The sequence below is a fragment of the Dermacentor albipictus genome, chromosome 1 (genome assembly GCF_038994185.2).
Source record: "Dermacentor albipictus isolate Rhodes 1998 colony chromosome 1, USDA_Dalb.pri_finalv2, whole genome shotgun sequence".
In the NCBI taxonomy this organism is placed as follows: Eukaryota; Metazoa; Arthropoda; class Arachnida; order Ixodida; family Ixodidae; genus Dermacentor; species Dermacentor albipictus.
In genome coordinates, this window is record NC_091821.1 from 512,998,833 (window position 1) to 513,024,635 (window position 25,803).

At 46.1% G+C, this 25,803-nt stretch overlaps 1 protein-coding gene across 7 annotated transcripts in view; it reads left to right on the forward strand.

Moving 5' to 3' along the window:
- The window catches only part of faf (ubiquitin carboxyl-terminal hydrolase-like faf), a 758,782-nt gene that overhangs the window by 658,705 nt on the left and 74,274 nt on the right, over nucleotides 1-25,803 (forward strand). For all 7 annotated transcript variants that reach the window (XM_065437146.1, XM_065437151.1, XM_070532615.1 and 4 more), the window contains 2 exons: nucleotides 1,491-1,582; nucleotides 20,105-20,246. In XM_065437146.1, coding sequence (XP_065293218.1) covers nucleotides 1,491-1,582; nucleotides 20,105-20,246 — 234 coding nt within the window. The remainder of the gene's footprint in view (nucleotides 1-1,490; nucleotides 1,583-20,104; nucleotides 20,247-25,803) is intronic.

The window sequence follows — 25,803 nt, forward strand, 5'->3', positions numbered from 1 at the left end:
GGACCATCGGGTCATGCGTTTAAGTTGCACTCTTTGTGCGCCTGCTCTCTTGGAGACCACGTGTAAAAACAACAGAATAAAAGTAGTGCAAACACCATGCAATAAATGTACCTATATGCATGATTTCATTCTGTTTACTGTGTGATGCTGTTACACAAAGGACCAAATAAAAAAGAAAGTGACACACACGTGCGGAAACTTTCGGGTGTTTATAATTCGTTAGCGCATGTCAAATATATGCAACAGGATAGGGTGACTGAAAGTGAATACAAAACATGAAATGAACGATGAAAATGAAAGTCATTTAAGAGCATCTAATTTCACAATGACAAGTATGGCTTTTCATTGAACGATTTCATACTTATACCATGTCATACCAACAAGCTTCAGTCGAAGCCTAATTTAACTGCACACGTAACTCGAAGGTCCAATAGGTGTGGCTGTTGAGTGGTAGAGAGGATACAGCGCCTTCTGTCATTTGCCCTATTCAGATCTAAGTGGCATGAAGATTTTGTCATGTCATGTCGTCCATTTCGGTTTCCCCAAGCCCAAGAACCGCTCCTATTCACCCCGAGCGGTGACCTCGCTATTAGGTGGCATTAGCAGCCCAACACTGGCGCCATCTATTGCAATGTGCTGCACTCACATCGACCACCGCCAGCGCAAAGCCACGCAGCGAAGCTGGATTACAGGAGACTCGACACAACATTAGGGACAACATACGTGAGAGTCGAGCACCCCCACAAATTCGAGCGTCTTCTAAATGGCTCTTTAATAGCAAGGCCTTAGCCATGCTGGCACTTATTACAATCCAAGTGAGCACAGAATTCCAGCCAGTGGTGTGGGATTCTGCTCAGGGATTCTTCTGTGTGGAAGAATCACCCCCTTTTTTTTGGTTGCATGTTCTCTGTAGTTCTGTGTAATATATTATTGCATACATTGTCTATGTATTTGCACAGGGATGTTTTTTGTTTTATTTCTTAACTGTCATGCTCACTGAATGTTTCATTTCCTGTTCCATTGATTTCTGGCTTCTGTAGTAGTTTGTAATTGTGACTCGTTTTTTTACTGTATTGTGATTTGTATTGCCCTCTCGCTTGCACTCTGTAGCTCGTAGTGTTTTTATATATAAGTAAATAAAATTGTTACCTGCTGCAGAACTGCAGGGTGGATGCCCGAAAATTTTTCTTTTAGTGATGTTTATTTGCTCAGCATCGATCCTTCTTTCACACTTGTCTTAGACTGGAAAATTTTATGCATACTGACGAACTAATTTCTCAGCAATTTGATTACACATTTTAAACAGTTCTATGGGATCAAATATGTTCTTAAATGTGAAAATTTCTCTGGAGCATCGTCACAAGAGATAATTCAGTGGGCCATATTGCATCACTGTGATGGAACAAATCGGAGCATTAATGGGCTGCAAGGTTCCTCTGCATGTTTCAATGTGTGCTGGACAATGGTGTTTATTGAGGACGATCTCACAGACGCCCGAAGCTGAGGAGCTGGCCCTGGTGAGCGTGCAGCTGGCTTCCAGGTTCCTCTTCCAGACGGCGTTCCACACCAAGAAAACACTCAGGTAACAACCATTGAACTGTGTGTGTCTCCTCGTGGCAGCATTTTGTGCACAAAACAGCAGTAGCATTCAATGGCATCACACTCTCATTGACCCTAGGGTATTTGGCGAGGCACCGGTTCATTCGGACAACCCTCCAAGCACCGTGCAGCACAAGTTAGCACCACTGTCAGTAATTCACAAAGCACCAGCCAAAGGACAAATGTATTCAATTCGAAGTTGTTACAGCTTGAAGGATGGTAAAAGTAGGTAAAAGTAAGCATGAACGATGAGGCCTTCAACCAGCATATATTTCATGCTGGGCATGACATGTAAAGGCAAGAAAGAAAAAGGGAATTCTGATGTCGGCGCAAGAGAATTCTGATCAGTTTCCATGGCCAAACTGCACAAGTGACACATGCTGCTCCTTTCCTTGCTATCGCGTGTGCTTTGAAGATTTCACGTGTCCTTTGATTTTGATACTTTTTTAACATGGTTGCACCGCTCAGCTTTTGTTTGCAATGTGTGGCAAGGTTGTTGCCTGTCCCTGTTTTTAAAGATTTTTTATGTTTCCCCAGCCAGTCATTAACGCAGTGGCCAGTGTGTGTGAGAAGGATGTGGAATGCATTTGTCGGGAGCTGGCTGCATGCGGATACTCATTGTCATTTGTGGACTCTGTACACCGACAGCTGTCGTGTCCAGTTCAGGAAAGCACTCTTCCCACTCAGGTGCCTTCTTGCATTGGGCTTCGGGTTCTGCCCACACACAAGTGGCACACGTCCTGGCACGAAAGCGAATCTCAAAGACCACAAGGTTCGAGGGTTGCGTACAAAATTTCTTGCATAGGCTTTAACTGGTAATTTCGAAAGATGGCTGCAGGACTGCTGTGCACCAGCTGTAGGAACGATGCCTCGGCACTCCACCACGCGTGACGCACGCCTGCCTCATCCACATTGGACATGCTCGAGGAAACAAGGGATGGCAACCATGTGTACGCTCAGGCAGCATTAATTACGCTTGCAACTTGAGCAGGTCAGCTAGCCATCACCGAGGGATTCCTCAAAGAGAATTGTAGTCCAGGTAAAAAAAGGCTTCTGACCTACCAGCTGGGCTACGAGCCACTGCGGCATCTGCCAAAGCAGAAACACGGCTGATTAAACACGTGCAGGAAGACGGGAGTGGAGACATTCACACTGACAAAGAGCCTTGGACAATGTGGGTTAGCAGCGCAACACTCGTGCTATCTCTTGCACTGCACTTCAACCACACTGACCGCCGTGGGCCCCAGGCTACGCAGCAAAGCCGCATTGCAGGAGACGGGAGCTATGCGGGAAAACAAGTTATCAGGGGATGCAGGAGAGTCACGCATCCCCACATCCCCCCAACCTTAAATCACTACATATTCCGGCGAAACAGGTCCCACGGTCTAACATCAATGCTTGCTTCGCGAACAAGGTAGTACATGCTACAGGCGCCGCTCTGAGGAAATGTGTTCCCGCTGTCCATAACATGCGAGCCGACACTGTACTTGGGTACACCGCCAGCGTCAGCTGGTCACAGCAGCAGCTCTACAGACTAGACAGAGCGATTCCAGGGCAGGACACACCGGAAACGGTGATGCCCTGGTCAGTAGGAGCAAGTGTCGCCCGTGCCAACGCGCCCTGCTGACGAGAGCCGCAGTATCTGTTGGTGACCGCCGGCTCTCTTCTCCGCCGCCGAGGGTTGCGAGCTGGATACAGGCGGCCGCCGAAGTCGCTGCGCCAAACTGGCTACAGCATCCCCATTGCCTGGGGTGGCTCGATCGTAGTCTGGGGCAGCAGCGCAAACGATGTGCAGGTGACAGCAAACCAGGAGTGACTCCGCTCATGCTGCGTGAATGAGGGAAGCAACTTGCAACACCTCAACGCCACGGTCCACCTGGTTGTGTCCCTCCACGTGCGACAGGCAGCTTCGTAAAGCCTTAGGCCTAAAGCGTCGCTACCCTGACAACAACCGGCATCCAAAAAACAACACCCACAGTGGGCGCAAAACAGGCAGCCACGAGGAGACGTCAGTTGTGTTAGGTGGTCCTACCCCGCTCGGTGCACACAGCATCCGAGTTGACGGCGCCCACTGCCCAGACGGTGTCGGAGCGCCCGGTGCCAGGCCGCAATACCAGTCAGCCCGGAGTGGCACCCGTGGCCGGCAACCACCCAGCTCCCAGAGCCGCGACCACCCACGAGGCTTCCGTACTCACTCGTTTTAGGCTTGCCAATGCTCCACGGGCGCTAAGCCTCGCTCTCCCAGGATGCAGACCACGTGGCCCTTGTACCAACGGAATGTCATTAAAAAAACACTTGTTAAAAGGCTTAGCATGTTGACAAGTTCAAACACACTACAGCTACCGTCGCCTCGCTCAAGAAAGCACGGCGCCGACGCTAGCGATCAAAATCCACGCTAGCCCTACGCTTCGGTTCAAACAAAGGTCTCGAACGAAGCAAAACTGTTAAAACTATCATCCGATGCCCCAAGAGGTCCACGTTGGGCAGCCAGATGTGGGATTCTCACACCCGTGCTCTTGGGACAAAGGAACGACAACACAGTAGTGCAAACAATCACAAAGGCATTTATTGCACCTTTCATAGATCAATGCTTGCTAGCCGAGTTGCTATCCCGAAAACATGCCGATGGGTGCACGACAAATCTAGGAAGTCCGACTCAACGCGACCAAGCGAATATGTTCGCCCCATGCTGGATCCCAACGCCAGGTCGTTCGCGTGTATGGTCACATGAATGGTGGCGCATTCAAAGGAGGCCACGCAAAACGGTCTTGCAGAAGCATGGATCGGCGCACGCGTGTTACATCTGCGGCGCTTGCCGACCCACAACCCAAGAGGAAGAGCTTTCTCCTTTTCGCGGCCAAGTAACCGCACCGGTAGGCGGCGTTAGCAGCGCAACACTTGCGCCATCTGTCGCACTGCACTTCAACCACGCTGACCGCCACGGGCCTCAGGCCACGCGGCGAAGCCGCATTGCAGGAGACGAGAGCTATGCGGGAAAACAAGATATCAGGGGACGCGTGAGAGTCGCGCATCCCCACACAGTAAGGAATAATATTGTTAATATCAGCAAGTTTGCAACAATAACATAGCCATGTCCTTTTTGAGGGGACAGAAACATAGATGTGCGCACTTAGCTGCCAGTGACATTGAAACACATATCGGGCATGCTGCGGAAACTGCGGCATTTGTCTTCACTGCTATCCTATTACGGCATGTTTCCTCTAAGGGTGGGCGAATATCTTAGCTGCGTTACAAGCGTCGGCATATGAATAGGGTACACTTCTAACATATCGGCGTAAACGTGGCCACTATCATTGCCGCTTGCGATTTGTTGCGTGCCCACAAGTACAGACGAGAAGAATCAAAAGGCGCCCTTTATGTTGTTGTTGACGAAAACCATTATGAAGCCTTCAAATAATAAAACCGAGGCAAGTTTGGTTGTAGCTTCTTTTTTTTTCATGGAAGTGCGTAAAGTGATGAAAGGGATGAAATGGAGCATCTGCTTAAGTATGTTGAGTGCATGCAGGCCGCTTGGTATGTCTTCAAGAGTCATTCATGTAGCATTTGACAGATGGTAAGCGCGATCATCATTAGCTAAACTTGGCACACGACATATCGCTGCGACAAGCGCAGGGTGTGATCATTACACGGGAAAGGAAAAAAATCGAATTTTGACGACAAAATTCAGGGGTGCGATCATTACGCAAGTGCAATCATGATGCGAGTAAATACGGTAGTTGTAATGTTCCCTAACCAGACGGGATTGTGGATCATTCCATGCAAAATCAACTGCCGTGTTTTTGACTGCACATATATATAGTTGAACAAAATTTCACGTGTTTGTTGATGTTCAGAACTCATTCTGCACATTTTTTTTTTTTTTCCCGAAAGTTTTCTAGCATTTTGGCAAAATATCGATCTGGCCACCTGAGCTAGAAGTCACCAATCAACAGGTTTCTTCTTTTTTTTTTTTTTCAAAAGCACATTGCATGATCTGAGCATTCAGATTGTGTGTAGGACAAGACAATGAAGTGGTGTGACTGCCAAAATAGCAATGTTTCTAATATTTGAACACTTTGACTGCTTTCGACACCGGCAAAACTTAGTAAAATTGCAAAGTTTGAATTTTTTCTTGGAATACAGAACCATCCAGACGGCACAAATTAGTATATTGTAATGAGGAAGAACGCCTGGACGTAGGCAGGAGGATTGCCAACAGCATCGCATGCCGCAGATGCACGAGCTTAGGAACTGTACGCGTTGAAGCACTCTACCCATCATTGGCCCGTCGTGTAATAAACCCAGTTAGCATAGTATAACCCAGAAATATTCGAAACTTTGAAGACTGAAACTGATATTTTTTTCTGAAAAAGCTTGATGTTCATGGTCAAACTTTGGTGGCTGGCCTGAAAGTATCTGTGATACATAATTACTCATAATTAAATTACATTTACTGATCATTACTCATCATCATTACATATTGTATTCCCACACCCCTTAAATATAGGCATCTGTCTCACAAATTATGGTAGGGAGAAGTTGCATGCACAAAACAAGCATATATATTTAGAGTGTAGACTTCTTATGACACAGGCCGCAGGAGTTGCAAAAAGTCTACGCTTTTAGGGATACCCTGTTATAATCAAGACATCACATTTTTAGGTTCTTATGCATGCCAAGTAGGCAACCTGCCTTTCCAACACAATTTATTTCCCACGCACACAAGCAAACAAAAAAATAATCCCAATTAAGCACGAAAAATAAGTTTTCTTCACAAGTGCCTTATCAGTGGTAGAATGCTATGATTTTCTAGGAGTAGTTTTTTTACTGCACTTTGAAGAATTTCATCTTTGACAAGGCTTACGCACTGAAATGCTTTGTCGCCAAAACTGTTTTGGGTGCAGTACATTTTCACTTTGTTCAGGCTTGTATTTGCAAGGCAAATCTGGTGTGGGGTCTTCATCGTCCTCGTTACCAGGTCTGTCTTCAGTAGCAAGCTCCATGCTACTGCACCCCGCTGTGCCAATCACATTGTCAGTGCTCACTTCCTCGCAGGCAACCAGCTCATTCTCACTGCCATAGCCTTCAAAGGTGTCTATTGGAGAAACAGAGTTGCTGTCGACGAAGCTGGACCACATATCATCGGTGTTGACTGCTTCAACAACGAAATCTGTTCTCATCAGCTTCAAAAGCCTCCGCATTATGCACAAAGCCAGCCACTTGAAAGTGCTTGCTTATTGTTGTGACTTTCAATTGCCACCATAAATCGACATCTGGGTCAATTGCGCCCGTTAAGAGGCTCGTGCTGTTGTATATCAACAGGGTGTCTACCAACCGGGAAAACCAGGAACTCTCAGGGATGTTTAATAGTCTGGAAATACTCAGGGAAAACTCAGGGAATTAGTGCTTCTATCAGAGAAAATTAGCTGTAATTTTATTGAAAGGTAACGAAAGTCGCAGTAATGCTGGCTCGCGTAACAGTGAGGGATCGTAACAAATAGTCTTTTGGTGCTGTGTCATCGGCTGGAGGAGTTGCCACTGAACAGTCAATGGCCGACTTTGCGGACGCCCGACGGCTCCACGGCACCATCACATACTCCATAGAGTCAATGTCTAAGAACGTCTGAAATTTCGGACCCAAGAGCCCTTCGCCGTCCGATTTTCCGGACTTTTTGCTGTGACCACAGGTCCAAAATGGCATTAATCAAAGCCACCACTGGCGCCATCGTAAACACTAGGCCTAGCTGCTTCAACGTTCATTATTAAGCTTCTTGCCGTTCGGCGCCGTATTTTTTATTGAAAGAATTCGCCGCTGTAAGCAATGGCACTTTGTGGTCCTCGCGATTGGCTTCGAAGCTCGGAAAGTACGACGCGTTGCATAATGCTGGTTTCCAAAAGTCAGCTTTGCCCCAATACAGAAGTGCGACGCGGTGAAGCATAACAAGCATGGGAAGGGGCAATTGTCACGGGACCCAGTATCCCTTAATTATACACGCGTCCATCCACCAGCTCCTGTCACAGTACAGGCACTGATACGCCTAATAAGCGTGCTGGTAGGCCTTTTCGGTTGTGCCTGCGGTGATTTCAGCCCTTAATGGCAGTAAAAGACACGCATTCATTTTTTCGGACTGCCTGATTTTACGAACGTTCATGCGGCCCTTAGGGAGTCCGAAAAATCGTATGTGCACTGTACAGTTGATGAAGAAAATGCTTCAAATGGTCCGTGGGGCGAACGCGTGGGGGAAGGAGAGCGAGAACAGAAAGGACCTATGCATTGAGGAATGAACGGGGAAGAAAGCCTGCCACCGCTTTTTCAAGGAGCTTGAGCTCAAAAAACGAAGTGTTGGCTGATGCCGGAGTGCAGGTGTCCCTCATCCAAACCGAAATAAACTCTTTAGAGCAGTGAAATGCAACACTGAGGCGTTGTGCGTGGGCTGAGAGTATGTCAGGAGAGTTGAGATTGACACACCAAATGTTGAGCATCTAATTTGTAAAAAAGTTCGGGCCTCGCACCAATGAGCTTGCTCTAAATTGATGAAAGTAGCTCATACAACCTTCAGTCACGGCGTCCACATTTGTTGATGTGACCTGTTCTTGCTATTTCTGTGCAGTGATAGCAAGGAATGGAGCATGAAGGTTAAGCTTACGGCAAATTGAAGATTCTGATAACCTAAATTACTTCCATTTTGCTTCTGAATGATATGTATCGTTACAGAGTATCGCTTTGGTGAAGGCACTACCATGGTTTACATGACGCTTGATGTGGGGCATGTCAGTAGCAACCTTGAAATATATATATATTTTTCTTTCTTGAAATGCTTGAGGTTAATAAATAACTTGTGCATATAATTTGAGCGGGGGATTTAATCCTTTTTATAAAGAAATGTAGCATCACTTACTTTACAATAGTGAAATATTTAGTTACTCTGTAATTATAATGACTCATCATAAAATGCTCAAAGAGTCGTTCTATCACCTTGATTTGCTTTCAGTAGAGTCTCAAGCACCACCTATGTTTCACACATACGTATCAACAGTCGATCACAATTAATGACATAAGTAGATATTCGAAAACATATGTTTATGCATGCATCTTGTTTTATTCATATTTGAGAATGTTCTACTCGATTTGCAATGAATTCTACCATTTTTTCAAAGATATTTTATTCGCTGTGCATTTTACTGACCCCTCGCTTCAAATTTTTTTTAATAATATAAATGACACTCCCCACTATTCAAACTGAATTAAGTTGTTTTTAGCACACTTACTAGAGAGTGACAGCATCGGGCGACATAGTGTCAGCCTGTCTTGACGTAAAACAAAGTTCTGTGTCACTCATAATTTTGCAAAGGCACTCAGGGAAAACCTGGAAAACTCAGGGAATTTGGGAATGTCAACTTGGTAAACAGCCTGATCAAGCAGGACCCTTTTGCAAATGTGTTTCTTCTATAGTGTCTTTACAGTAGCAGACAGCCTTATTCAAAAGGCTGTCTCTTAAAGGGTGCCTCACCGGGCCACACAGAAAACTTTGATTACACACTGGAAGTTCTGCCACAAAATTTTTTTCTAATCGGCTCATTAATTGCCAAAGTAAAAATATTTCAGTGCCGTGAATGCATGATTTCAAGAGACAAGCATCACTGCCAACATAACGCTCTCTCCACATACCCCGTCCAGCCTCTGCGAGCGAAATTTCTTCCCTACGTTCTCCTAAATCAGACCTCAAGGATCGCGTGATGCATACATCATGGGCCCTGCCTTCATTTTATTTTTCTCCTTGCTTTTCTTGTGGCGCCGCGCGCGAGCTGTTGTGATTGTCTTGTTTCACACGGCACACAATTTTGTGCGCTGTGCATGAGGACACCTGACCAGCGCTATGAGTCAGTGCTACACGAATACTGAGGCAGACACAAGCAAATCACAGAGCATGATTGCGTGCTGGAACACGGTAGAAAATGCACAGTGTGGAGAAAAATGTTTGACGAAATTACTACAAAAGTCATCGTGATTTCTGAGCAAAGCAATGCTATCCGTAAGACTGTTCCAGAGATAGATAGCACAAGGGAGTGGTGAAAAGTCAAATGCTCACATCGCGCCGTCTACACGGGCATAGCTGAAATTATTGTGCAGTCTGTGCAATGTGAAGACGTGGTGTTTCAAACATGGTAGGGATAATCTATCAGAGTGAATGAATTTATAAAATGACTGCAACAATAGTTTGGCTTTGATCTGCGTTATGCTAGACTGGGCGCTGTAATTATAAGCAATGAAACGACTTGCCCTATTCTGAATGATTTCCAACGCTTCAATTACCATATTTACTCGAATCTAACATACACTTTTTTTCTGATAAATTGGGTACAAAGTTTGCTTGCGCATTAGAATCAAGTACAACCCTAAATCTGCGTTACCATATTGCTATCGGCATTTTGAAATGGCCACCTCGTGCGCGCTTGGGGCCTAGCTGCCGTAGCTTCCTCCATGTGCTGTAGTGCGTGTGCTCAAGCAATGTTTCGTTTGGCTTGGGTTAGTACACAGGCCATCTTCCCGGTCTTCCCGTTTTCTGCATTTGCTCTATCGGCATGGAAGTGCAGACTGCGAAGACATGCCAAGTTCATCACGATGCCACATTTAAAATGAAAGTGATCCCTGTGTGGAGACGGATGGAAAGTGGGCCGTGTCACGGGCATTCTGATTTCCCGAAACTTCTGTGCGGGACTGGTGCAAACAGGAGAGACATTCTACACCAGTAGGTGCTAAGCGTGGTGTGGCCGTGCGACCCCTATCTTGAAAGCGGTCTGTGACGGAGACAAGAGTCTACGCATCTAGGCACACCGCGCTGTGTTCTCGTCGCTTAGTTCGCATAGAAGCAAGGGGCCACACAAAGGCTAATCCCCTCGCTCCGGCTACAGCACTTCCTCACTCCAGCATATTGATAGTTTCCGCAGTCATTGAGTGAGTCGGGTTCATGTTTGCTTGTGCGCGCGTGACACCATGCTAAGTAGTTTAGTTAACGAATGTTTAAAAATTTATATGGTCGATAAGACTGCTATCCTTACTCTTTGTGTAGCTGTCCACTAATTTGCTATCGTAACCAGTGCTTCACCTTTCGGGCAAAACTGCGACATTCTTTTATTTATCGCAACTTTAGTGCATTGGGAGTAAATCCATGTTTTTTCCAAATGAGAGAAAGTTTTATTTCTGTCTGAAAGAATCAGGTGTGTGGTACTGTAAAGGACTTTCTTTATTTAAGTCACCGCGAACAAGTGCATGTTACAATTAAGGATGGTTTTTGTTTTTTTGTTACGGAACACAGTGCACGTTACAATCGATGGCGCATTAGAATCGAGTAAATACGGTAGGTATTGCTGGTATGGAGACCCAATGAGAGATGCGTACTCAAGCTGAGATCGCATCAAACATTAAGTAAGCCAGCTTATGCAAGGCAGATGGAACAGTGCTGCGCAAGTTCCGGCGCAAAAACCCTAATGATTTGGATGCATTGGCATAGACACACATAATGTGCTCAGACCATGATGGGTTAGGTGTAAGGTGCACACCAAGATACTTATATTGTGCGCTCGAGGATGTGTAGTAATACTATTTTTAATGTGGTAGATAAACCGAATTAACAGATTTGCAAATAAAAGACATTGTTTTACATTTTGACATGTATAGTGTCATGAGCCATGTAGTACACCATTGGTTCACAATCTCTAGGTCTTGTTGGAGGACTATATGATCATCACTGTTGGTTATTGGACAGTAGATTACGCAATCATCGACAAATATTCGAATGCAAGACGATATTTATTTATTTATTCAATTTACCCTACAGGCTCAGAGGAGCATTGGGCAGGGGAGGTTACAGAACAAGTGACAATATTTAAGGAAAAAGGGAAATACATAGTAGGAGAAACAAATAAGTTTTTGCATTGGAAAGAAACACTGGTAAACATTGAAAAAAAAAAACACTCAAGGGAATACAGTACAAAGCAAAGTCGAAAAACGATACAAAAGCGAATACAATACAAAGTCGTAAAACATAATCAAGCGAACGTGTCAAGTTCCAAATGTTCTCGAAATATTTTGTTAGGTAGATCATTTATATAAATTAGAAACAACAGGGGCCGAAGGACACTTCCTTGTGGCACACCTGAAGTAATTTTAGATTTGGGGGAATTGAAGTCATTACCAGAGGTAAATTGCTCTTGATTAGACAGAAAGTTATGTAGCCATGGCAATGTACAGGATTTAATTTTAATGCAGATAATTTCTATATGAGGCAGCAATGTGCAACACGATCAAACGCTTCGAAAAAGTCAAGGAATAAGCTGTCAATCTGTAAGTAGTGATTTGTGTTAAGGTGGATATCTGTAGTAAATTCAAGTAACTGTGTCTCGCATAAAAAGCCTTTTCTGAAACCGTGTTGATTGCAGAAAAAGAAACTTTTAGATTCGAGTTATAAATATGCGGAACAATGACATGTTCGAGCATTTTGCAGCAAATGCAGGTAAGTGAGATGGACCTGTAATTTTCACTCAAGTTTTTACTTCCATTTTTGTAAATCGGTACAACTTTTGCTATCTATCTTCCAGCCAGAAGACACGATCACAGATACGTTGCCGACACGATCGTTATCGCGCAATGTATGCTCTGCACTTGTCAGCTCAATATGGCCAGACCTGGTGAGGGGAGGGGGCCTTTAACATTAGTGTCAGCTGGTAAAATTTTCAACTTGACTGCAGTGAACTTTAACTCGGCATTATGAGCCGTGCATTTGTCAACGATAAGCATGACCCATTGCTTCTCTTGGATCTTCGTCAAAATTGCACAGTCAACTTTGTGGGGGTCTCACCCATACTCTTGGGACAAAGGAACAGCAACATAGTGGTGCAGACAATCACAAAGTCATTTATTGCACCTTTCATACACCAATGCCTGCTAGCTGAATTACTATCCTCACACCATGCCAATGGGCATGCGACATATCGAGCAAGTCCGACTCACCGCAGCTGGATAGCGAGCCAATATGTTAGCCCCGTGCTGGAACATCTGGTCGTTCACATGTACAGTCATGCGAATGATCATGCCTCGCGAGATGGACTCGCAGAAGCATGGATCGGCACACATGCGGAACGTCCGCACCGCTTACCGACCACAATCCAAAGAGAAACAGTCTTCTCCCTTTTGCGCCCAAGTAACCCCGCCGTTAGGCGGCATTAGCAGAGCAACACTCGTGTTGTCACTCGTACTACTCTGCTACTACACCGACCGCCGCCATAAAACCATGCAGCGAAGCCGGATTACAAGAGATGGGAGCCATGCGGGGAAAGCAACATATTGGGGAACGCGTGAAGTCGCGAATCCCCACAACTTGCTAACACCTCATGCATCATCCACACTTTCTTTTTGCTTTGGCCCCACAGGGGCATCTGCATCAGCAGGTGTCTCACAAACCGCCCAGGTTTGTGAACGAGGGAGGGCTCGAAGCAGCCTCCATTAGATGGACGCTCTGCAACGTGGTGGCGATGAACATGACCGACCGCCGAGCAGCTGTGCTCATCGGTGTTTATTGATGCGGTGACCAGTGTTGCCCAGCGAGCCTTGCGGGCCAACGAAGATTATGCCCGAGGGAGCGTCACATGCTTGTTACACCGCTTACCCCCAGTTTTTTTGTTGACAGCAAAAAAACATCCACGATCAAAGTTAGAGGCTCTGCCTCCATCCCAGCCGGTGCCTGCTACCAAGGTGAGTAACGTTACGGTGGCCTCCGCGGTCGAGGACTGTGCCTGGGCACCGGTGTTGACGGGCCAGGTGTGGCGACACAGGGTGGTGCCTGAACCAGCCTCACTCCGTCTGGAGGGTCCTCAGCGGTTGGCCTTGCGAGTGGTGCCGGACTTGAGAGCGGCCCAATGCGTGCCGCACCACTGGCAATGCTTGCCACCTCCGAGGTGGGCGACGCTCCGCTGGAAGTGACTAGTATTGCTGCTAGTCCTCCTGCGGGCTGGAACTCTGAAGTGGCAATCGAAGGTGCTGGCCAGGTGCTGAGGCGAGGCCTAACATGGTCGGCGTGTCTGTTCCACGTGGCCCCATCTGGCATGCGGACGAGCAGCGATGAGGCGCTGGCAGGAAACACCACCTGTCTTGCAGACTAGGGTGCACCAGGACGGAAGTTCCTGGCGAAGACTGGAGCTCCCGACTCTGGCAAAGACCCGGGATGGCACCCTCACTCAGCAGCCAGCTTCTGCTTCAGCTGCTTCAAGAGCACTGTGGATTAAAGGTCCGGATGCAAGACGTCGAAGGGTGTCTTGACCATCTGACCCAATTGGAGCCACAGGGGGCACAGCCAGTGACATCATGGGGCCTGGTCTGGTACTAGAACAGTACCCGGGCAACCTGTGTCCAGAAATCCTCAGCCTGGCTTTTCTTGAGCTTGTCCTTGATAGTCTGCACCACCTGCTCGGCTGCACTGTTTGAAGCAGGGTGGTGCGGCGGAACCATCATCCAGCGATTTCCGTTCTTCGTCAGCCAGGCCAGGTACTCTATGCTGGCGAAAGCGGGGCCATTGTCAGACACGATGACGTCCAACAACATCTGGGCGGCAAAGACCTGTTGCAGCACTGCAATAGTCACGCTTGCTGATAAGAGTGGGGATAAGTAGAACCTCCACCCACTTCAAAAAGGCACCCAGCACCACCAGGAAGTAATGGCCCTTGAAGGGCCCCCCCAAAATCTACATGCAGGCAGGACAAGCGTCTCTGTCCGAACAGCCAGGGGGTGATTTCCACATGATCCGAGTTCTGCTGATGCTCCTGGCAGACTTGGCAGCTCTGCACCATGTGAGCGATGTCCTGGTCCAGGCCAGGCCACCAAACATGGGACTGGACCACGAACTTGGTCTTTTCCACGCCAGGACGACCCGCGTGCAGCAACTGCAGGACCCTGGACTCGAGATTTTGTGGGATCACCACTTTGGAACTCCACAGTAGGCAGCCCTGCTGCAAGCTCATCTTGGCGGCCTTATGGCTATAGGCCTGCTGAACACGGCTGTCGTAACTGGAGAGGAAGTGGATAAGATAAGAGCACATGAGAAAGCTACGCTCGACAAGATTGCATTTACGACTGCCACTGAGTGAAAGATTCAGTGTTTTGTTGAAGATCCGACCACCGATAGTACAACAGCCTCGGTCACAAAGCCCGCTGCTCCGTACGTTGTCATCGAACTTGCAGCAGTGAACAACCTTCATGTTGTTTTCTCATGCAATACTTGCGGTGGTTCTGAGTGGCTGGTGCGAGTATTTAAGATTACGGTCTCGCTACTAAACTGACTGTGGTTTGCGAGATCTACGGTGAAGTTTCATCAGGATGGAGCTCGCGAGAAATTGCGGGCCCAAAAACGTGTAATAATCCTATTGAAGTGAACATACTCACAGTGCATGCTGTCGTCGACCCGCAACATCCAAACTGCCATGAATTATACCTAGAGTCTACTGATGGCCTTTGGTGCCATTTTTGCAAACTTTCTTTCCATAGATCAGTTGTGAAACTTTTTTTTTCCCAACACAACAATTTTGTTGACGCTGCCGTATTGGAGTAGCATTATCTGTGCTTCTACTTGTGCTATCACTGTAATTCTATCTTTTTTTCCAGAAAGGCAAAGCTGTATAGAGTGCAAATTTACAAAATAATGTTTGGTAGATAGCTCACCTTTAAGCAAATTATGCAATAAAACTGAGTTTCTTCAATTTCTGGGAAGGTATTTACTCTGCAAGAAAACTGGATGTATATTTAAAACTAGCATATTGAAATACATAAACTCAGCAAGTTTTATCAAAATCGACAAAGAATAAAAAGAAATGTTTTCAGGCGCAGGGTCCCTTCTTTAAAAAAACCTCTCACAGCCACAGAGAAACTGGAGGGAAAACCCGAGCTTTCGAGACGTGACGCCTGCAAACTGAAGCTGTGCTCGACATTGTGCATACAGGGCTTTCTCTAAGCCAAATTCAGGCATGACAAAGCAATCCCTCATTTGACGAGCTTAGTGTATGAGGAGTCATAAGGTAGTAGGCTTTTCTTGGAGCATGAGAAATATTCCCAACAAACATGGTTGTCTCATTTAAAATACAAAGCGAAATATAAAAACTGCAACATGCCATTGGCGGGAAGTTCAAGGGTAAAAGAGGAAGGACATGAAGTATTATTAAAAGGATCTAACACGCTATTCGCTGCTGATAGGAGTGTTTGGTCACACGGTATACTTAAAAAGCAAGAAAGTCATCAATGTATCTGTACACACTTAAAACATGCCTTTCTGCAAGTTCACGTTGCAACTTGCGTTCCAATTTGACTAAAAAAATCTCACAAAGTAGAGGCAAAACACAAGAGCCGGTGCATGTGCCCCTCTTTTGCACGTAGATATTTTCGTCATAGCTTATAATCATGGAGCACAAATAACACTTCAACAGCTCTAAAAAATTGTCCACATTGACTAATGAGGCATTTTGAAAGGGCACTACCCCATGAAAGTCAATCACATCATGGATTGCTAAAAACAACTCATCATGCGGCACAGAGTAGAAAAGTTCCTCAAAGTCAGTAGAAATGCTGCAGCTTGCTCTAGGTAATCCTTCCACTAGGTCCTGCACGAGCAATTCCGAGTTCTTTAACTTGAAGGGGTCTGCAGGTGTCAACATGTTGAGGTGGCATTGCAAGGAAGAACTGACATTGTGCTGCCAGCAGTGATCTTCTGTGACGATGGCACAGAGTGGGCGCAATCTTTGTGTGTTTTTGTGGGGAAGAATACCTGAAGGACATCACCTTTGCAGAATTTGACTGCTTTTCTGAGGCCTTCCAATTCCAAGTCGGCAAGAAAGGCTACTGCCCTGGACTTCACCTTAGAAGGGGCGGTGACCTCCAGCCTGAAGTTCTTCGCTATGGCTTTGCTTTGTTTTAAAAGTAGTAAAGTCAAGTCCCCGACTCAGCAGCCATTGAACATAACGTGCTTTGTATCCGCATAAACCGTACCAGTTTATTACGTACGTGTCAGTTAACACATCGTGTTTCCACTTTTCGGCCCGCAAACACGCCGTTACGTCGTCTCCATCAGGCAGCCCGGTAGAACAACAAGCCTCAGAGATCGGAACAACAGCCTCCAAGCGCCCTGTGCTTTTGCGCGTGAAGCTACATCAACATCATTTCGGTGCCGTGCCAGAGAGCGTTGCGGCGTCATGCAAACGAGGACTCTCGTCATGCCGAAGGTCGGATAAGAAAGATGCCGGGTGCTCAGCATAGAAGAAAAATTAGACATTGTTTGTGCTATCAAACGGGACACGAAGAAATCGGTGCTGGCATGCGACAGAGATCTGCTGTTGACTACGGTGTGTGGCACATTTGGAATGTGAAGAAGTTGCTCGGCAGCACTGCTGTGACCGCGAAGAGATGTCGACTACGAGGTTTGACTTTTCGCCATCTTTGCCTCTGTTGCTTCCAAAGTGTCAGCTAGCAACAGTGATGAGGACCACACGGAAAATGACAGCACGGGCGATTCTGGCCTGACAGTGGCAGAAGCTGCGCATTACGTCAGCTTCATGAATGTGAATGCAATCGTCACGGCGAGAACAGCACCCCGCAATGAAAAAGGCGCCCTGCAACTTCTGCAGCGCTACCGTGTGCATGCATAGAGAATACATAAAGCCAACGAGTAATCTGCCATTCGAGTGTTTGCCGAGAAGAGGGGGCTGGCTGAAAAGCTGGCACGCAGCTTCAGTAAGTTTGAGGCCTCTGTCGTCGCTGTTAGGCCGCCGCGGCATCAAATGAAAGTAACACTTTTTCGCACGAAGTGAATAAATACTGCATGTTTATTCCCCCTTTCATCGCACTCTCTCTGAGTCCCATTTTTGACAGGTAAGGGGGTGCGATCTCGTGCTATTTCGATTAAACAGTAGTACCTTTTGGTATGTACTTTTTCCCGAGCTCCTGCCAACTACGGTTTAACAAGGTTTCACTGTATCGTCATGATCAACTCTTTGCTTTTATGTCACTGGCAAGCACTCCCACTTTTTAAAGCGACGCAGGCTCACTGATTTACCAGCGATAAACGGGTGACACTTTTCAGTGCCATCCATATTTATGCAGAACAACACTCTGATGCGCTCCTTTGAAGCCTGGAGACCAGAGCAGGGTTTGCTTCTCAGCACGAGTGCATGGTTAGGCAGTAGATTATAAAATGAGCAGAACAAGCTATGAGATGAAGTTGTTAACGAGCGTAACCCTTTGAAATTTAAGCAACTGCTGTGAGGTAATCTCAGAAAATAATACTCAATTATTTTCCCAATGTTCTGCAGTGTATGACCAAATGTTCAGTTGTTCTACATTTAATGTAAAGCCAAGTTTTGATGTGTTATTGTAAAGCATGTGTAGATGTATTCCCTTTGTATTCCCCCTCCCCCCCCCCTTATGGAATACCCAAAAGGGGGCCTTTAAGGGTGTGATAAATGATGATGATGATGATGTGCCAGCTTCATTGGCATCTTTAATGTCTCTGTCTGCATATGTTGACCGCATGTTCTACAAATTTGAGCAAAGCCAGACTTTGAAGTCAGATAGATGCATTGTTCACTTCTTTGCTTTCACTGCAGTTGATTTACAGCTGATGCCACGGCAGTCCACCCATGAAATGGATTTAACTCGTTGTGGCCTAAGAGAGTTCCATAAAACCTGGCTTGCCCTTACAGTTTGGGGCCATTACTGGGATGGTCTGAGCCCTCACTTCTTGAAATCATCTGATGAGTGTCGGGTCCAAGTCCTCGTACTTTGATGCACAAATTTTTTTTCATGACAGCTAAGAACCTTGCTGCAGCTGCTGCTGCACGTTCACCCGGTTCTTTTATATAGTAGACACGGTTGTGTAGGACATCCTGTACTTTGCCACCACGAATGCTTTCTTCATGCCACTCTCAACATCCTTTATCACGCCCTCCTTGGTTTTCAGCGATAAAGCATGCCACTTTCCAACGATGCTTGGAGACGCAGATGCCATGGTGACAGAAGCTTGAAAGCAACTGCAGATGCCAACGCAATGTGTTGCTCAGTGAATGCAACAAAGAGGCTGCTGGGACAAGAAAAAAAAATAAAAGACGCACCCTGCGCACCGTGCAGCGCACTCCGGGATCGGGCGCTGCCACCGAGACATACGCGCTTGCCCCTTCTCCCTCCTCCCGCTGTCTTTTCGTTTTCCTTCTCGCTGCTTGTCTTTTCGGCTTCTGCGTGTATCTGCTCCACTGATACATGGCAACAAAGTCACGCCTCCTCGATGGGTTTGATGGTTGCAAGCTTCAAGAAACTGCTATAACCGGATTTTTGCTTTCCACACCTGCACATTAAGCAGCCTGCATTAAGTTCTATGTGAAGAATGCTAGTGGTCAAGAAAAGCGATGTCATAACTGGTCCTGGCTATAAGCAGTTACATTATAAATGGTCTGTACTGTATCTAAATAAATCTTAGCACAATACAGTGATAAGAAAACAAACGAAACAACAAGCATTATGAGCATGACTTTGTCGTGGCTGACCTTTTGAAATATTGGAACCACAGGCACAGCACGAGACTGATCGATGGAAACCTGGTCTCATTGACAAGGCTGGGGGCCGGGGACTCCGCAGCTGGCCACGTACCACAGTGCTCCTCTACAACTCTATAAGTCTGGTTAACCCTGTGCTGCATTTCGCACACAACAGGCAATGCTGCTTGCACTACGCAAGAAGTGCACAAGTCTCACTTTACAGTGCTCTGTGACACTTTCTAAAGAATAAACTACTTCATATATATAACTACAACTTGTAGATGCAAGTTTGTGACAAATTACGTATTCTTTGTACACCTTTTCTGCTTTCAGTGCTTGTCATGCTATGTTTTGGCTGTGAGTGCAAATAATGTGCGGTAGCCACTGGCCACAGAAACATGTCACTCTTCTCGTTAGGTGATCAGTAAGTTTATACCTTTGACCCCTTTCATATAATGAACACATCATATTTTGTGACATGAAAGCATGAGACAATTTTTCATCAAGTTGCATGACACGTGCCTATATCTTTCATATATGACGCACTCTTTTTGGTTGTGGATGTGAACAAGTCTCTCAAGCCTTTGCCCGCTAGTATGTATCAAACAGAGCGTGGCAGACATGGCCTGGCTACATCGAGCTGGAGTCGCTCTAGCCACGTCACCCACTGCTGATGGTTGCCTCCTGGCGCATCTACTTTTAGGCAGCCAAGGTGCCCTCATACTTATTTTCTTGCCCCACCGGTCCTTTTTCTTCTTTGTCTTTACCTGTCACAAGGTTGATACAATAAGCGATTGTTTATTAAATTCTTGATGCATTTGATAATTTTACACACAGTTAACTAAAATGTTTTTTTGCACTCCCATGTGAGGATGGACCATTGTGGTCGGGCCAGAGAGTAGATAACGATTGCTGCGACGCCCATGTATTTTTTGTGCAGGGGTTCTGCCTCAGACTGGTACGAGGTGCTGTGCGTGCACCTGCGGCATTCTCGCAATGTGCGGCTCTGGTTTGCAAACCAGGTGCTGTTTGCACACCCTCATCGGCTGGCCGAGTACTTGCTTGAGTGCCCCACTACAGAGGTGAGCTGCATGCAGGAGTGCGCACGCGCTTGTTTCTCGAGGGTCCCTTCCACAGAGGCAGTGCCTGTTTTCGTGTCCGACTGGGTGCACTGTTCGGTGTTTCAAAAGCCAGCTGCTGACCAGGTAGTGTCTCGCATGGCAGCACCCTGGTTCAGCAGATCGAACAGCGCTGAACATCTCTTGCAAATATGCCAGCCCTATTGAGCACACTGCGGGCTAATGCAAACTCGGCATGACAAATAAATGCAGTGATGACATAGAGGTTGAGCATCCGCCTCGCGTTCAAGAGGACCGTGGTTCGAATCCAGGTGCCGCGCAATTTTCCAGTGGATAAAAAAAAAAATATCAGGTGTTGATAAAATTGCGCAAACAGGCCTGGAGTGTGGCCTGATCCTGGGGTCCAGAACCGGTAACGCACTCCCTCAGCATAGCAAGATTGGCCACCCTGGTGCAGTCTTGGCCACAACCTTCTATATGAATACAACAATAAAAACCCCGGCCCTCGGTCCCCAGCAGCTGTGAAGCAACTGACCACGGCGCCGGTCAGACCTATGACGCAGCAGAGGGTGCTAAGAATCTCTGGGTCCGTACAGGCCATTATTGGAATCTGAACCTGGCAGCGTTTAACGCTAGAACGTTATCTATTGAGACGAGTCTAGCAGTGCTATTGGAGGAATTAGCGGGCCATAAATGGGATATAATAGGGCTCAGTGAAGTTCGGAGGACAAATGAAGCATCTACAGTGCTAATAAGCTGGCACGTCCTGTGCTGCCGGGGTTAGCAGAGAGACGAGAACAAGAACTAGGGGTTGAATTTTTTATTAATAAGGATATAGCTGGTAACATATAGGAATTCTGTAGCATTAACGAGAGGCTGGCAGGTCTTGTTGTGAAACTTAATAAGAGGTACAAATTGAAGGTCACACAGGCCTACACCCCTACATCCAGTCATGATGACCGGGAAGTCTAAACCTTCTATGAAGACCTGGAATCGGCTGTGGGTAAAATCAAAGCAAAATACACTATACTGATGGGTGTCTTCAATGCCAAGGTAGGCAAGAAGCAGGCTGGAGACAAGTCAGTGGGGGAATATGGCATAGGTAATAGGAATAGCAGGGGATTATTACTAGTAGAGTTTGGAGAATGGAATAATTTGCGGATAATGTATACCTTCTTCCGCAAGTGGGATAACGTAAAGTGGACGTGGAGGACCTGAAATGGCAAGACTAGAAATGAAATAGACCTTATACTCTGCGCTAACCCTGGCATCATACAAAATGTGGACATGCTCGGCAAGGTGCGCTGCAGTGGCCATAGGATGGTAAGAACTCGAATTAGCCTAGACTTGAGGAAGGAATGGAAGAAACTGGTACATATGAAGCCGGTCAATGAGTTAGCGGTAAGAGGGAAAATAGAGGAATTCCAGATCAAGCTACAGAACAGGTATTCAGCCTTAACTCAGGAAGAGGACCTTAGTGTTGAAGATATCAATGACAATCTTATGGGCATCATTAAGGAGCGTGCAATTGAAGTCGGTGGTAACTTTGTTAGATAGGATACCAGTAAGCTATCGCAGGAGATGAAAGATCTGATTAAGAAACTCCAATGTATGAAAGCCTCTAACCCTACAGCTGGAATAGAACTGGCAGAACTTTCCAAGTTAATCAACAAGCATAAGATAGCTGACATAAGGAAGTATAATATGAATAGAATTGAGCATGCTCTCAGGAACGGAAGAAGCCTAAAAGCAGTGAAGAAGAAACTAGGAATTGGCAAGAATCAGATGTATGCGTTAAGAGACAAAGCCGGCAATATCATTACTAATATATATGGCATAGTTCAAGTGACTGAGGAGTTCTATAGAGATTTATACAGTACCAGTGGCACCCACGACGATAATGGAAGAGAGAATAGTCTTGAGGAATTCGAAATCCCACAGGTAACGCCAGAAGAAGTAAAGAAAGCCTTGGGAGCTATGCAAAAGGGAAGGCAGCTCATGAGGATGACGTTACAGCAGATTTGTTGAAGGATGGTTGGCAGATTGTTCTAGAGAAACTGGCCACCCTGTATACGCAATGCCTCATGACCTCGAGCGTACCGGAATCTTGGAAGAATGCTAACATAATCTTAAACCATAAGAAAGGGGATGCCAAAGACTTGAAAAATTGTAGACTGATCAGCTTACTGTCCGTTGTCTACAAAGTATTTATGAAGGTAATCCTTAGACTTCTGTGAAACAAAGGACCAGGCAGGATTTCATAAAGGCTACTCAACAATAGACCATATTCACACTATCAATCAGGTGATAGAGAAATGTGTAGAATCTAACCAACTCTTATATATAGCTTTCATTGATTACGAAAAAGCATTTGATTCAGTCGGAACCTCAGCAGTCACGCAGGCATTATGGAATCAAGGTGTAGACGAGCCCTATGTAAAAATGCTGAAAAATATCTATAGTGGCTCCACAGCCACCATAGTCCTCCATAAAGAAAGCAACAAAATCCCAATGAAGAAGGGCGTCAGGCAGGGAGATACATCTCTCCAATGCTATTCACAGCGTGTTTACAGGAGGTATTCAGAGACCTGGATTGGGAAGAATCGGGGATAAGAGTTAATGAAGAATACATTAGTAACTTGTGATTCGGGGATGATATTGCCTTGATTAGTAACTCAGGGGACCAATTGCAATGCATGCTCACCGACCTGGACAGGCAAATAAGAAGGGTGGGTCTAAAAATTAATCTGCAGAAAACTAAAATAATGCTTACTAGTCTTGAAAGAGAACAGCAGTTTACGATAGGTAGCGAGGCACTGGAAGTGGTAAGGGAATACATCTACTTAGGGCAGGTAGTGACCGCGGATCCAAATCATGAGACTGAAATAATCAGAAGATTAAGAATGGGCTGGGGTGCTTTTGGCAGGCATTCTCAGATCATGAACAGCAGGTTGATATTATCCCTCAAGAGAAAAATGTATAACAGCTGTGTCTTACCAGTACTCACCTACTGGGCAGAAATCTGGAGGCTTACGAAAAGGGTTCTACTTAAGTTGAGGACGACGCAACGAGCTATGGAAAGAAAAATGATGGGTGTAACGTTAAGGGATAAGAAGAAAGCACATTGGGTGAGGTAACGAACGCGAGCTAATTACATCTTAGTTGAAATAAAGAAAATGAAATGGGCATTGGCAGGGCATGTAATAAGGAGGGAAGATAACCAGTGGTTATTAAGGGTTACGGATTGGATTCCAAGAAAAGGGAACCGTAGCAAGGGATGGCAGAAAGTTAGGTGGGCGGATGAGATTAAGAAGTTTTCAGGAACAACATAGCCACAATTGGCACATGACCTGGAGAGGTATGGCAGAGGCCTTTGGCCTAGAGTGGGCGTAGCCAGGCTGGTGATGATGAATTGCACTCTGTATTTGAGTTGGGGTACACCATCTGGTATACAGTAAACCCTTGTTAGAACGAAGAGACCGAGCCACAATAAGTGACGATACAAGTGGATGCGCCCTAAAGCTTTGGCAGCAGCCTCCCAGCTGTTTGGAAACACCATGGAAGTAAACAAATAGATTTACTCCCACCTCGCCGATGGCCATACGTGTCCACTGAGAAAAAGAAGATCAGTTTAGTCTGCTGCAAGTCACTGCTGGGCACAAGCAATGCCACCTCCCACTTATTGTGCAAGTCCGTAGTCACTGTCAATGCATTGAAGCCTGTCGTGAAGCAGACACAGGCACTCCTGCATCTGCACTGTTGTTGCATAGGAAAAGGATCCTGCACAAATAATAGAAGCATGAGGGGATCAGACAAGTGCAGGGCTTGCGATATTCCGATGAAGAAATTGCGGCCACTGACCAAGTCAAGGTGAAAAACCACAGAGACGTTTTGGGACCCGTACAGGCTCCTTGATCACACTCTTGCCCGCTTTTAGTGCGATCTCCCCCACTTTTAGTGTGCTCTTGCCCGCTTTTAGTGTGATCAAGGAACCCGTACTTTTCCCGAAACAAAAAAATTGCGGCTCTTGCCCACTTTTAGTGTGATCAAAGAACCCGAAACGAATGTGATCAAGGAACCCGTACGGGTCCCGAAATGTCTCTGTGTTTTTTCACCTTGACTTGGTCAGTGGCCGCAATTTCTTCATCATCATGTTACCTGACCAGACGAACTTTCTTTGAACTCTTGACTACTTGCGATATTCCATGTCTCTGCCCTGCCCTGTCATGCTTGTCTGTCTTTTCATGCAGTATTCCTTTTTCATGCATTATGAACGAACTAATCCAACCGCAAGATTTATTAATCTACTGTGGTTTTTCATCTGTTGCCAGTTCTTGATCAGGACAATGCAATGCTGCATCTCCACTCTTCGCATCTGTGATGAGGCAGTAATGGGAATAACTGCGTCAGTGAGCACATATTAGCTAAAGTCACCTTTGGGGTCCTCACCGACCATTTCATGCACATTTCTGGGTAGGTCGTTGCACACCTGCAGATCATCCTCTAGTTTCTCCTGAAATATACATGAATGATCACAGTGGTGGTTGTGCACTGGCATACTCGATGCATTAAACCGTCATTACAACAAAGTCACTTTATACAAATTATTAATTTAAATGTAGTGTCACATGCTCCTGAACCAAATGCGTGCATCTTAGACCCGAAGCCTACAGGCTCCACTTAGCACGAAGAGTAGAAGTACAGAAGGCGCTCAAGCGTTTAGTGGCAGCCTGCATGTCCTCCCTCCTATGCAGAGAGATTTCCTCAAAATGGAGAACCAGCGCGTTTCGCTAGATTCATGGCTTTGGCTATGCCGTGTAGGCTTTGAGATTGTCATGCACTCCCAATCTCAAAGGTCACATAGGAGGACCGTGCTTGTCCCTGCGTTTGTTGTCAGGGGGGCTAAACGCATGCCCCGTGGTAGTCGGCGTAGATGCACGATATTTGGCGAGTGCCAGGCACGCTGCATGTGCATACTGTTGTCTCAACCTGAGTGGTGGCCTTTCTGTCAAGAATGCTGAGAGTGGTACAGTTGCACATTTTATGGTCTCCTCCCGTGCAAGCTATACCACAAGAGCCTTCTGCAAAGGATGCCTACCACCTGCGATGATAACAAGGACTACGGCATAGGTTTACTCTGCAGTATCCATTCGCTCCATCATTTGTGGAAATAACTGTTGCCGACAAAGATTGCCAGCTGCTTTGCACATGCAGGTTTTTCCCAAACACTTTTGTTGCTGTCTATGAAGAACCACATCATGTCGTCCTCCGTAAAGTTCCCGGCACATTTTATATTCTGCACTTATAAAACGACTCCACCACAAGTACAAGCAGCAGCATGGTGGTCTATGCGCACTGACCACGTTGCTAGTTCATACTGCGATTCATGTTACTCTCTGGAACGCCAAGAACACGCTACACAATATGTTGCTGCTAGCTTTAACATCTGAAATAACTTATCATTTGAATTAGTTTTCATAATCAGACTGAAAGCATGTCGTCGTCATCGCCATGCTATGCGAGAACTTGTTCTGTTGCCATCCGTAGTCGCCATCTCGTG